This window comes from Carlito syrichta, unplaced genomic scaffold (assembly GCF_000164805.1).
Source record: "Carlito syrichta isolate Samal-C Ts95f unplaced genomic scaffold, Tarsius_syrichta-2.0.1 Scaffold169247, whole genome shotgun sequence".
NCBI classification, from domain to species: Eukaryota; Metazoa; Chordata; class Mammalia; order Primates; family Tarsiidae; genus Carlito; species Carlito syrichta.
Genome location: NW_007113343.1, coordinates 1,368,058 through 1,381,026, shown reverse-complemented (window position 1 = coordinate 1,381,026; position 12,969 = coordinate 1,368,058). Strand labels below are relative to the sequence as shown.

General features: G+C 41.0%; 1 protein-coding gene and 1 pseudogene across 1 annotated transcript in view; both read right to left on the bottom strand.

Annotated features, from left to right (window-relative positions):
* Positions 1 to 12,719, bottom strand: part of MICALCL (MICAL C-terminal like) — a 62,970-nt gene extending 50,251 nt beyond the window's left edge. The window contains exons 1-3 of the mRNA XM_008051269.2: positions 12,591 to 12,719; positions 9,940 to 10,791; positions 9,498 to 9,882 (exon numbers count right to left, since the gene is read on the bottom strand). Coding sequence (XP_008049460.1) covers positions 9,498 to 9,882; positions 9,940 to 10,791; positions 12,591 to 12,719 — 1,366 coding nt within the window. The remainder of the gene's footprint in view (positions 1 to 9,497; positions 9,883 to 9,939; positions 10,792 to 12,590) is intronic.
* Positions 2,804 to 3,303, bottom strand: LOC103252674 (annotated as a pseudogene).
* Positions 12,720 to 12,969: the final 250 nt, after the last annotated feature.

Genomic DNA, 12,969 nt, shown 5'->3' with positions numbered 1-12,969 from the left:
TTCCGGCTCCTTGGAAGGCTGAGGCGGAAGGATCGCCGGAGCCCAGCAGGTCGAGGCTGCGGTGGCCGGGAGCGGCCACTGCATTCCAGTCTGGGTGACAGAGTGAGACTCCAACTCAAAACAAAAACAAAAAAAAACCTGTCACTGCATTATGGTGAGGGAAGAAGGATAGCTTTTCAACAAATGCTGTCAAATCGCCTGGCTAATAACATGAAAAAAAAAAAATCACCCTACCTCACAAAAGACACAAAAACCCATCTTAGTTTATCAGTTTAACTGTGAAAGGTACAGCAATAAAGGTTCTAGAACAGTGTTGTCTAATAGAATACAAGCCATGTATGTAATTTAAAATTTTCTGTCACATTAAAAATATAAAAAGAAGAAAATAAAATTAATTTTAATATATTTACACCAAAATTTCAAAAATATCATTTCCACATGTAATAAGATGTTTTACATTATTTCATTCATTCATACTAGGTCTTCAGAAGCTGATGTATATTTTATACTTACAGTGTCTCTCGATTCAGATGCTAAATGGTTAAAGTGAATTGTAACCTTATCAAAAGAATAAAACTGCATTTCATAGGAAAACATTTTACACTGTGCTATTTTTAAAATTTAACTTCATTAAAATTGAAGTTAAAAATTCAGTTTCTCACTCACTAGCTGATACAGAGACCTACTAATGTCTCTCCATATTGTCATAACCCCTAGAGAAGGACAGGACAAGGTTTCAAGTGCTCCCGTACATTCCTGAAGAATATTCCAGAGAGCTAATAAAAGGCGGGCTTCCTCTTATCTCTTATGCACTCTCAGTAAGAAACTTCAAAGGATCCTCAACTTCCCTACAGACTAGGCCCAATAAACTGAGAGATATATTCTTGAGCACATACCTGAGAGTCCCTTTATCTCTTATGCATTCCCAGTAAGTAGCTTCTGGGATGCTTAACTTCCCTGGAGACAACCCTCAATCAACTGAAAGATCAAATCCCTATTTAGTTCCTTTTTCTGAGTAGTCTTAAGTTTTGCGATTTGTATAACTTTTGCATAATGCATGATGACTTAGGCCTCATAAACTCCTTTTTCCCTATGGCAAGCTTGAGTAACACTTCTGCTGGGCCCTACTGATGAAAACTATGAGATACCTCTGATACCTGGCACCAGGACGTCTGGACCAAAAAATGTTACTATCAATAAATGCGACTGAAACTCAAGTTCTATACAATGCTTTGCTTGTCATATGGCTAATGTACAGTTATTAACAACTCTGGAGTTATACAAGTGAACTGTAAAGGCCTCGAGAATGAGCAGAACCATTTCAGAAAGACTGAGCTCGAGTCCAGCTCTGCTCCCTGGATTTAAACTCAGAATAAACTTATTTCTACTGACCCTTTGATTATTGGTATCAAGAGGAGTAGCCAAGCGTTACTAGGACCATAACATAACCACACCTCAAATGTGAAATAGCTACTGTGTTTGGATAGCACAATCCTAGAATGCAACATAGAACATCTCCATGACCTTGGAGTAGGGAAAGATTTCTATACAGGATATAGAAATCAACAGTAAGGAAGCAAAGTATTGTAAATTTGACTTTATTAAAATGAGTACTTCTGGCTGGGTGCAATGGCTTATGCCTGTAATCTTAGCCTTGCAGGAGACTCACTAGAGGCTAGGAGTTCAAGACCTGTCTGAGCAACATAGAGAGATCCTGTCTCTAAATTTTTTTTTTTTTTTTTTAGTTAGCCAGGTATGGTGGTACATGCGTATAGTCCCAGCTACATGAGAGACTGGTGTGGGAGTTTCGCTTCAGCCTAGAAATACAAGGCTGCGGTAAATTATGACCATGCCACTGCACTCCAGCCTGGGTGACAGGGTAAGATCCCAATACTTTAAAAATACAAAAAAAACTTCTAGTTATCCAAAAATACTTTTTGAGGTGAACAAGTGAACCAAAGAGCAGGACAAGGTATTAGTAATACATATATCTGACAAAGAACTTATATCCAGAATTTATAAAGATTATAAATCAGTAAGGAAAGGGTTGACAACACAACAAAAGTATGGGCAAAAGACTTAAACAGAGACTTCACACAGTAGACTATCTAAATGAGCATATGAAAAGTTATGCAACATTATCAGGAAAATGCAAGTTAAACCATAATGAAATACTACTGTAATGAAACCATAATGAAATACTACCCACAAAAATAGCAAAATAAACAAAACAAAACTGAAACTACCCAGTGCTGACATGGATGTGGAGCAATGGAAACTCTTATTTCCTGCTCACAGTGTATATGTTAGTACAACCATTTTGCAAAATTTTTTGACAGTATCCATTATGACTACCATACATACCTACCCTATGACCTAGCAATTCTGCTCCTGGATGTACACTAACAAAGATTCTCTCCTTAACCAAACCCTAGCCAGACTCCTCTGAGTCCCCTTCTCAACTAGGCCTCAACCTTGGCTTATAAAAGGACAGACTCAACACAAATTATTTTTTTGTTCTCCTTTTCCCAGCAGCTCAACATCAAATCTCTAGAATAACCCTATCCCTGCCTTAAAGTGTCTGCTGGAGAAAACTCAAGGTTGCCAAAGGAACTTACTGTTTGTTTTAGTCAACACCTGAGGATAGGCACCTCTACCATTTGTTCTTAGAATATTTACTAAAAAAGGGCTTGTGACTGTGAATCCTTCTTCTGTGGCTTTGAGATGTGTATGTATTTCCTACAAGCAGGATTGTCTTTCTCAAGGACCTGAAAGTCATTATTTTTTGACTGGGCTAAATTACTTTATTAGAGAAAACCAGGAATACAAAGGACTTAGGAGTTGGCATTGGGGCCCTTCTTGTCAAAGGTGGGCACAACATTGACAAAACGCCGGCTGTACTGCATCCCCCTCTTGGCCTGGCCTGCCTCCTCCTCCTCCTCCTCCTCCTCCTTCTTCTTCTTCCTCTTCTTCCTCCTCATCTTCCTCCTCCTCTTCCTCCTCCTCTTCTTTTTCTCTTGTTTGGCCACCTTAAGAGTCTGACCTCTCACTTTTCCAGCATGGGCAAAGGAACCATGGACTTTACCTCCAAGCATGTGGCTAGCTACTTCTAGAGTGGCCATGGCCTCCCCTCCCACACCGGCCAGGTGGCCTCATCCACCAGCGGTGTGCCAGGTAGGAGTATAACTTGATCTTCCAAGGCAATGCCCTCCAGTGTGCTACCTAAACCTTAATCTGGGTGACCGTCTCCTGGCCGGTCACCTTGAGGGTGTGTAGCTCCTGGGCACGGACAAAGAGCTGCATGGTGGCAACTGAACCGCAGATCCGACTGCCACTACCATGAAGATGGAGTTGAGAAAGAGTGAAAGTCATTCCTTTGAAATGCCAACATCAGGAAGGATAGGGCCACTGTCTCCCAGTCTCTGTGAGAAGAGAGAATTCTTACTTTATTAACTGCCATCTAACAACATAGCTGGCCTAATCTGCATTTACAATGACCAGCCTTTTGTAATTTTTCACTTCCTTGACTCAACTGAGCCCCTCCCTGTATAACACCCAGTCACATCTGTAGAAATTAAAGTTGAGCTCAGTTCACACTGGTACCACTTCCCTTCTGCAATAGTATGTTATTGATTAATATCTATTCTTACCATTTTAACTAGTGTCCAGCTTTATATATCTTTGGCAATGCCCAACAAGTACATATGTGCACCAAAAATATAAGAGTACTCAAAGCAGCATTATTTACAAGAAAACCACTGAAAACACAACCTCAATGACCAGCAACAGAATACACAAATAAGCTGTGATATATTCATACAAAGGAATAAAACAGCAATGGAAAAGAATAAACCACCTCTTCTCATAACAACATGGACAAATGCCCCACACATAACATTTAAGGAAAGAAGCCAGACACAGAAGAGCATATACTTGTACTGGTTTTCTATTGCCGTGGAACTGATTACCACAAGCTTAGCAGCTTCACGACACTACCCTTTCATGATCTTACAGTTCTGCAGGTCAGGTGTGGCTCATCTGGGTCCTCTGCTCAGGGTCTCACAAGGCTGCAATCAAGGTATCAGCTTGAACAAGGTGGGCTGCAGTGCTCATCTGTAGCTCAGGGATCTCTTCCAAGCTCATTCAGTTTGTTGGCAGAATTCAGTTCCTAGTGGTTGTAGGGCACAGAGTCCATTTTCTTGCTGGCTGTCAGTCTGAGGTCAATCAAAGATCGTAGAGGCCTCCTGTTCATGGGCCCTCTCACAACATAACAATTTACTACTTCTTCAAGGCCAGCACGATCATGTCTGTCTCAGACTTTGAATCCAATTTCTGACTTCAGGAAGTCCTTGTTAAGGGTTCACCTGATTAAGTGAGGCTTACCCAGGATAATCTTCCTTTTGATTAACTCAAAGTAAATTGGTTTGGGACTTAATTATATTTGCACAATCCCCTAACCTAATAATGAGATGAAGTGAAATCCATCATATTCAAGTTCCCACCATACTCCAGAGGATGAGATCATACACAGCAAGGACACCAGGGGGCAGGAATCCTGGGGCTCTCTTAGAATTTTGCCTTCCACAATACTGGATGATTCCATTTTTATAAAGTAAAACAAAACCAACAAAGTAAAAACTGCAAAAGTAATCTAAGATGATAGGAGTCAGATGGTAAGTACTTTTGTTGGGCGGGGCATATACGAGGCAGAAAGCATGAGGGAGTCTTCCGAGTAACATTCTATTGCTTGATCTTGGGGGTGATGACACAAATATGCACTCTGCGAAAATTCATCATCTGTAGACTTAATAGTTTTAGACTTTATGTGGGTATGTTATACTGTAATAAAAATGTTTATGCAAAAATGAGAATGATTCTCAGGGTGACTTCTTTAATTATACATAAAAATGATAACTAGCATTAAAATTGTTTATATAAAATGAGCACTGTTAAGTATTTGAAATTAGTATATGTCTTCAAGTCATTCAAGTATTCTGTTAAGTTTAAGCAATATCATTAATTTACTTGGAAAGTTTCTTGTAAAAATATGAAAAGCTAAATTTCAGCCTGGCTCTTATTCAAGTGATCATAAATTTGAAGTGCTTAAATCTGAGTGAGGATGATACAGTTTCTCCATTGCAGGAACTGTGCACCCACAAATTAAGTGTGGAGGTTCTTGTATGTGACACTGTATTTGGTGAATTGGACATTGGCAAGGAAATAAAAGGAGACTGATGGTCCTAATCTGATAAGCAGGATCAAACATTTACATTCTTAGGATACTCACCTAAGAACACCTGAGAGAAACATAAAGCTCTTCTAAGAGGCCCAAGGACTACTTCCAGAACTGGCCAGACCTAACCTTATTCCATTATCTACATTCCCATTTTGTTCCAAGTCAAGAAAGTCACAACATTTCCTAATGAATATAAATGAATGCAGCTCTCCATGCTAAGTAAACCAGGAAAATACATTTACCCCAACTTATTGTAATTAGCACAGAAGTCATATAAATGTGATATCAATGAACTGTAGCCCAATCTTACCTATAAATTTAACATAAAAATCTTAAATAAAATATCAGCAAATATAATGAAAAAATGTATTAAAATAGTAAGACATCATTATCAAGTGGCATTTGTTTCAGCAATTCAAGGATGGTTCAATATTAGTAAATAATTATATAATTTATAATATTAATTAAAACTAAGGAGAAATAAAACTTACAAACATCTGAAAAGACATGTGATAAAATTCAACACCAACTGGTGATTAAAAATACTCTTAATAAAATAGGACTAAATGGCTATTTCCTCAAAATGATAAAATATATCTGGGTCAACCCAAAAGCTGATATCAGGCTTAAATGGGAAAATACTAATGGCATTCTCATTAAGGTTAGGAATATAATAAGAAAATAAATCACTACTTTTATTTAATATTGTTCTGTAGATTCTGGAAACAAAAGAAGCTAGGGAAACAAAATAAATTAGAGGTAAACAATGTAAAAGCAAAAGGCATTTGCAGATGTTATTATTGCATATATGGGGAGAGCATAGAGAAATTCATTGAAAAACTTTTACAAGCAAAAAAGAATGCAGTAAAATGGATGGGTATAAAATTACCATACAAAAATCAATAATTTTCTTTCTTTTTTCTTTTTTTTGAGTTGGAGTCTCACTCTGTTGCCCAGGCTGGAGTGCAGTGGCACACTCATGACCACCCCAGCATCGATCTGCTGGGCTCCAGTGATCCTTCTGCCTCAGCCTTCCAAGTAACTGAAACTACAGGCATGTGCTACCATGCTTGGCTAATTTTTGATTTTTATTGTAGACATGAGGTCTCACCAAGTTGCCCGGGCTGGTCTCAAACCCACGGGTTCAAGCAGTCCACTCTCCTTGGCCTCCCAAAGTGCTGGGATTACAGCCTGAGCCACCAAGTCTAGCCAATAACTTTCATATATACAAGCAATAGTAGAAAGATAAACTGGAAAAGATCTTATTTACAATAGCAACAAAAACTAATATGTCTAGTAATAAACAATAAATATGTAAGATCTATATGACACAAAGTTTAAAATATTCTTGAGTCACAAAAAAAGATATGAACAAACGGAAAGATATAATATAATATGACATAATACATTTCTAAGTTCTTGCTATGTTATTTATAAGTTTAACTCAATCCCATAAAAGTATTCACAGTGCTTTGTGTGTGCAAGCATGCATAGACAAGCTGATGCAAAGTTTATACAGAATATCAAACAAGGAAGAAGGAGGAAGTTTTAAAAAAAGACCAAGAATGGAATGCTCTATCTACCAGACAGTAAAATATCTAAAGTAAAAAATATATAAATATATACAGTTAGATAATGAAAATAGTATGGTACTGATACATAACAGACAACTCAATGGAATATAATAGATGGTGTGGGAATAAATCCAAGCTCAGGAATTTTAAATATGATAAAGATATCTTCTCACATAAGAGAAGATAGACTATTCATTAATTTTTTTAAGGAAAACCAGGGAGACATCTAAAAAGCAAGATTGGATCTATAGTTCACATTTTATACTAGAATAATTTATTGGTATAAATATTTAAATGTAAAAATATTAAAAAACAAACAAAAAGACTCAAAGAAACTGTAAGCAAATTATTCCAGAAACTTCTATGAAGCCCTTCCTAAACTACTGTATAAAACCAGAAGTCATAATGAAAAGTTGTTTATCACTACTAAATAAAAATAGAATTTTTTTTGTAAAAAAAAGCCACCATAAACAAAGTTAAACACAAGCAAGAAACTGAGAAAAAATATTTGTATTCATATTATCACAGCAAAGGACAAAATTTTCCTCTTAATAAAGAGTTCCTACATATTATTAAGAAGAATCCTAATAAGCCAATAGAAAACTGTACAAAGAATCAGCAATTCCCAGAAAAGAAAATACAAATAGCTCTTCAACATATGAAAAGATGCTCAATCACCTTATGAAAAATAAATGATATTTAAACTACCCTAGGATGTATGTTTCACCTCTCAGACCAGCAACACATTGGTTGGAGCAAGTGTAGAAATAGTGTTCTCAGCCGGGCACAGTGGCTCACGTCTGTAATCTCAGCACTTTGAAAGTCGGAGGCGAGAAGATTACCTGAGCTCAGGGGTTCGAGACCAGCCTGAGTAACATGGCAAGCCCTTGTCTCCACAATAAACCAAAAAATCAGCTGGGCGTGGTGGCATGTACCTGTAGCTCCAACTACTTGGAAGGCTAAGGCAGAAGGATTGCCTGAGTCCAGTAGGTCGAGGCTGCGGTGGCGGTGAGCACGCAACTGCACTTCAGCCTGGGTGACAGAGCGAGACTGACTCAAAAAAATAAAATAAAGAAGAAAAAGAAATAGTGTTCTCAGACTTTTGCTGCTTAGAATGGAACCAGCACACGGTGATAGGGGATAATTTGGAAGCATCTATTAAAACCCAGTTCACTTTGTTTCAGGATTTCTGAGGATTTACCCTCAGATAAATTCGTACGAATGCCTCAGGGCCTAAGTTCTTGGTTAATTATTATAACACTGCTTGCAATGGCCAAGGATTTGAAATAATTTAAACTTTGCAGCATAGGGGACTGGCTACATAAATTATGACATATCTATACAATTAGATACTGTACAGCTATAAAACAAAGGAAAAAGTTCTTTATGCACCAATATGGAACGCCCTCCAAAATAAAATGAAAAGTACAAAAAAAGTGTGTACAGTCGGCTACCATGCTATCATTTGTGTAAAAAAAAAAAAAGAAAAAATAACACATTTTCTCTTATATGCATAAACTCTGTCTCCAAGAATGCCTAAGAAACTGATAATAACATCTATCATCAGGAATACGATGTGGATGGCTCAGGGACAAGCGAGGACTTTTATTGTGTCTCCTGTACCTTTTGATCTTGAACCACACAAATGTACTCTCCAACATGCAAGCACATTCAATTTTACCATGTGGGAGATAGGGGTGTGGCTATACTCCAGTCTGTCCTCGCTTTACCCTGAGCTTGGCTGAAAATAAAGCCTCTTGTTAATTCAAATAGCTGTTTGACTAAGGTACCAAAAGTGATAATTTTTCACTTGAAAACAAACGTTCCAAAATAAAAGTCAAATAAGAAAATAAAAAGGTTAAGAAAGAGAAAGAAAAACAGAGTTGCTCAATGACAGGCTTAGTACGATTACTGTTTGTTTAAAGTAATCAGACAAATATCAATCACAAAAGAGAAGCTGTGAACGTTCAGCTAAATTGTCTCTAAGAAAATATACTAAAACTTTGGTGAGGAGGAGAGGGGATGAGATAATGTTTACTTTCTGTTAGATATTTTCATATTTTGGGATTATTCTGATTTTTTGATATACTAATCAATTTCAGAAGTCAAAAAATTAAAATTAATCAGATCTAAATATAAAAAAGCCTATGTTGCCATTGGTAATTAAACATACATAAAAGTGTCTAGGCTAGTAATTCAAAAGAAAGAAAAAGTAACACCCAAAAAATGTTCATTCAACACCATATATAAAATATAATATATTCATATATATACACAAATATTCCTATAATTTAAACAATAAGAAGACAGTTCATTAAATGATAACATATCTACTAGATAGAATATTCCATTACATCACATTTGTGTAGACTACGTGGTAGTTGGCACACTGCCTATCATGTAATGCTGATTTTTAAAAGATACAAAATTTTATGTGCAACTTAGTAAAAGTATTCCAGTGGAAAACGGGTGGGAAAGTGGTGGAATTGTAGTTGAGCTTTTGTCTCACTTCAATACTTTAATTTCAAAACTAATCGTTTTCAGGTTTTTCAACTTCAACATGTCCTACCTTTGTCAGAATTTAATTTGACAAGCAAAACAAAATGAAAGATACCTGCTGGATAACCCAACAAGGATAGCTAACTACCCAGCATGAACTGTAGGCCTTTGCTAGGAAAGAGACTTACTTGCATTTCCGGCTGGAAGAGGAGGAGGAGGGGCTGCCTGGCGCAGGGAGCTGCTTCTGAAAGGCTGCAGCAGCTTCCCCAGGGGCTGGACACTCTCCACTACCGGCCCCTTCCCCTTGGGGCCGCTAAAGAAGTCCCTGATGTCCTTTCTTTGTCTGGATTCCTGGAGAAAACTCTCCAAAGATTTGTCTTTGAGTCTGAGGGAGGAAAAAAGTGAGGTTCTCTTCTTTGGAAGCCTAGAAGCATCTGGGAAGGTCTCTTGCAAACTCACTTTCTCGAGGAGTGTGGGGACATCTTCAATCTTGCTGCACGGTGGGGACGTGGATGACCGATTGGGCAAACTATGGGTGCGGAGGGCAGGGTCAGGAAGACTAAGGTCTGAGGGCTGGGCTGCCCTGGCAACCGAAGTGCCCAGGGAGAAGGTGGTTGATGCCCTGCTTGCCATGTTTCTCGCTGGGGAATGCTGGTCCCAGTCCTTATTGGAATTGTTTTTCCAAAGGCTGAGTGAGCGAGTTTTGGATTCTGGCTTGGTCCAGGCCTTCTTCCCCCCTTCAGAGTTGGGGAGGAGGGGCTCCAGGGACTTTCGGATGGCATTGGCGATGAGCCGCAGGGGGGACTTGGGTGGAGGCACGCATGGCTCCTCTGAAGTTCTCCCGGTCGGGGTCCCCATCTCCCCTCCAGCCCCTCTCTGGGCTGAGAGTGTCTCTCTTGCTGCCTGAGGGGGCAGAGAGGGGTAAACTGGTTTCAGCACCTGGCCACCTCTTCCACTCTCGGCGCTTTTCTGGGAAAGTTGCTCCCTGGCTTTGAGGCCCACGCTCTCCACAGGGATGGAGTTGTTCCAGTCCAACAGCATGGTCTTCTGCTCCTGAGTGAGGACTAACTTCTTTAAGCCTGGCCTCTTCTCTTCTGTGGGCTCTGGCCTGCCCTCCTCTCCCTTCCTGGGTCTACGACTCCCTTCTCCTGGGTCCTCTCTGGCCCTGGGAGATAGCTCTTGGCCTGGCAAACACCTGTGCTTTTCCTCGATGGGGTGTGGGTCTCTGTGGATGCTTCTGGTGTCCTCAAGAAGGACCTCTGCCTCCTGACACCCATTAGAAGCCATCTCTGTAGGGCTCATGAGACCCTCTCTGCCAGGGCTCACCAGACAGTACTCTGCCCACTCTGTTGCTGGGTGATGAGGCAGATACAGGGGAATTTCCTTGGGTGCTCCTTGGGCTCTAGCTCGTCTTAGAAAGATTGGGGTGGAAGGACTAAAATGACCTCTTGAGACCTGTGAGTGGGGATCACAAGCTGTCGCCTAGAGGGTATGGGGGAAAAAAACAGCAGTTATTTACAATTTTCCACTGTTTATTTACACAAAAAAAGCAAATCTCAATCCACAACTCCCTCTCTTCTTTACTCCAGATCCCAGCTACTCAAATTCAAAAAGGATTTGCCTGATGATTTGTTCTAAGTGGCTGCATGGGGACCTGCTGAGATCTGCCTGGAACTCCTGAAATAGCAATGATCAAGGGATCTTTTGGGTCTCAAATTAGGTGGGTAGGAAGCCAGGGGGAAGGCAAAGCATGGGCCTTGCTGTTGACAAGCTCCTGGGCCTGTGAGGGTAGCACTTGCCCAGCCTCTGGGAGTGACCAGCCACATGGTAGAAGACAAGATCTCCCTTGGCTTGCTAAACCTTGATCCCGCTAAAGGGTAAGTTCCACCCATAGGTAAGTTCTTCCAACAGCCAGGAAGCCAAGGCTTCTTCCTTGGAGGCCATCAAGGTAAGTTCGGTCATCCTCTGTACTGGAGCTGTGGTGGCACAAGGATGGCCTTTAAGACATTGTGAAGGCCCCTTTTTAAATTTTATTTTATTTTATTTTATTTTTTGAGTTGGAGTCTCACTCTGTTGCCCAGGCTGGAGTGCAGTGGCAGGCTCACAGCCACCACAACCTGGACCTGCTGGGCTCAGGTGATCCTTCTGCCTCAGCCTTCCAAGTAGCTGGAACTATAGGCGTGCGCTTATTTTTTGATTTAGTGTAGAGACACGGTCTCACCAAATTGCCCGGACTGGTCTTGAACCCCTGAGCTCAGGCAATCCTCTCATCTTGTCCTCCCGAAGTGCTGGGATTACAGGCTTGAGTCACAGCACCTGGCCTCTAATGGCCCCTTTAAACCTTAACCCTTGCATCGTTGAGAAAGTAGCTATTCCCAGCATGCAGGAATTTGGCCCTTGGCAAAGGCAGAACATGAGTAACTCCAGAAGGAGTGCTATGCCCTGCCAAGAGCTCTGTACCCGAGGGGCAGGTCACAGGAGGAGGCTTCACCAGGGCACAGATCTCTTCTGTCTTGTGTACTCTAATCCCCAGAGTCTAGGACAGAGCCTGGCAGGTAACAAAGGCTTGATAAACACTTAGGGAGAGAGCCCAGGCCTGCATCTTGGTGATGATGTGGTGTTCTACTCAAGGGGGATGCTGCCTCCTGGATTCTCGGATGCTACCAAAGCCATCCTCATCCTGTGCCTGTCATCCTTCAGCTGAGTCCCTCAATGCCCTCTGCGAGTTCCTCAAGGGAAGAGCACATGGCTAGCATCTCTAGACCTGGCACGGAGCCCAAACCCTGTTTGCTTATGGAGTGACTGTGTCCTTGAGAGTAACTGGGAAGGAGCAGCAGAATGAGCTTTTTTTTTTAAATTAGTGGTAGTTTTTACTTTATTTTTTATTTATTTTAGAGTTGTGGGGCACAAATGGAGATCTACTGTATAAGGAGGTTGCATGCAGGTACCTACCTGATAGTGGACCAGGAACTCATTGTGTTGCCACATCCCCTCCCCCCACCAGCAGTGTCCATCATCTGCTGATCCCACCCTTGTGCTAGTGTGACCTGGGATCAGGGTCCGCTTATGAGTGAGAACAGGTTGTATTCAGGTCTTTGTTCATGAATTTTCGTGAGAAGCACACATGAAGAAGCCTGGGGTGAACCCTCGCCAAAGCATTTCTCTGGCCCTGGCTTTGCACTTGGGTTGACCCAAGAGCACTTAGAACTCAGAGTTAAGGGTGGGAGGGTGTAGGGAGCTCAGCTTCCTAATACCTGTGCTGGGCCCTTGGGGGCACTCACCTGAGGTGGGGTAGAATCATGTGGATTATCCTCAGGGACGCCAACTGAAGAAGAAGATGGTGGGGAAGGCAAGGAAGAAGACAGTGAAGAAAGAGGAAGAGAGGGAGAAGATTCCTTTGGAGATGACATAGTTCTTTTGTTCATTGACGTCAAACCTACCAAGGAAAGAACACACTCTCCATTACAGAGCTGCTATTACTTTATTTTTATCAGGAAAAGGGCGGGGGGAGGTTAAGTATAGCTCCAATTCTGTAAGCAGAGTCAGAAAGAGGAAGATGTCAGAGCTGGATTCAGAGGTCCCCAGGGCCCACAGCTTGTTTCTGGGAGGAACTGATACAGGAGTAGCAGGTCCTGTGGGCAAAAGGAGATCCCAGGGCCA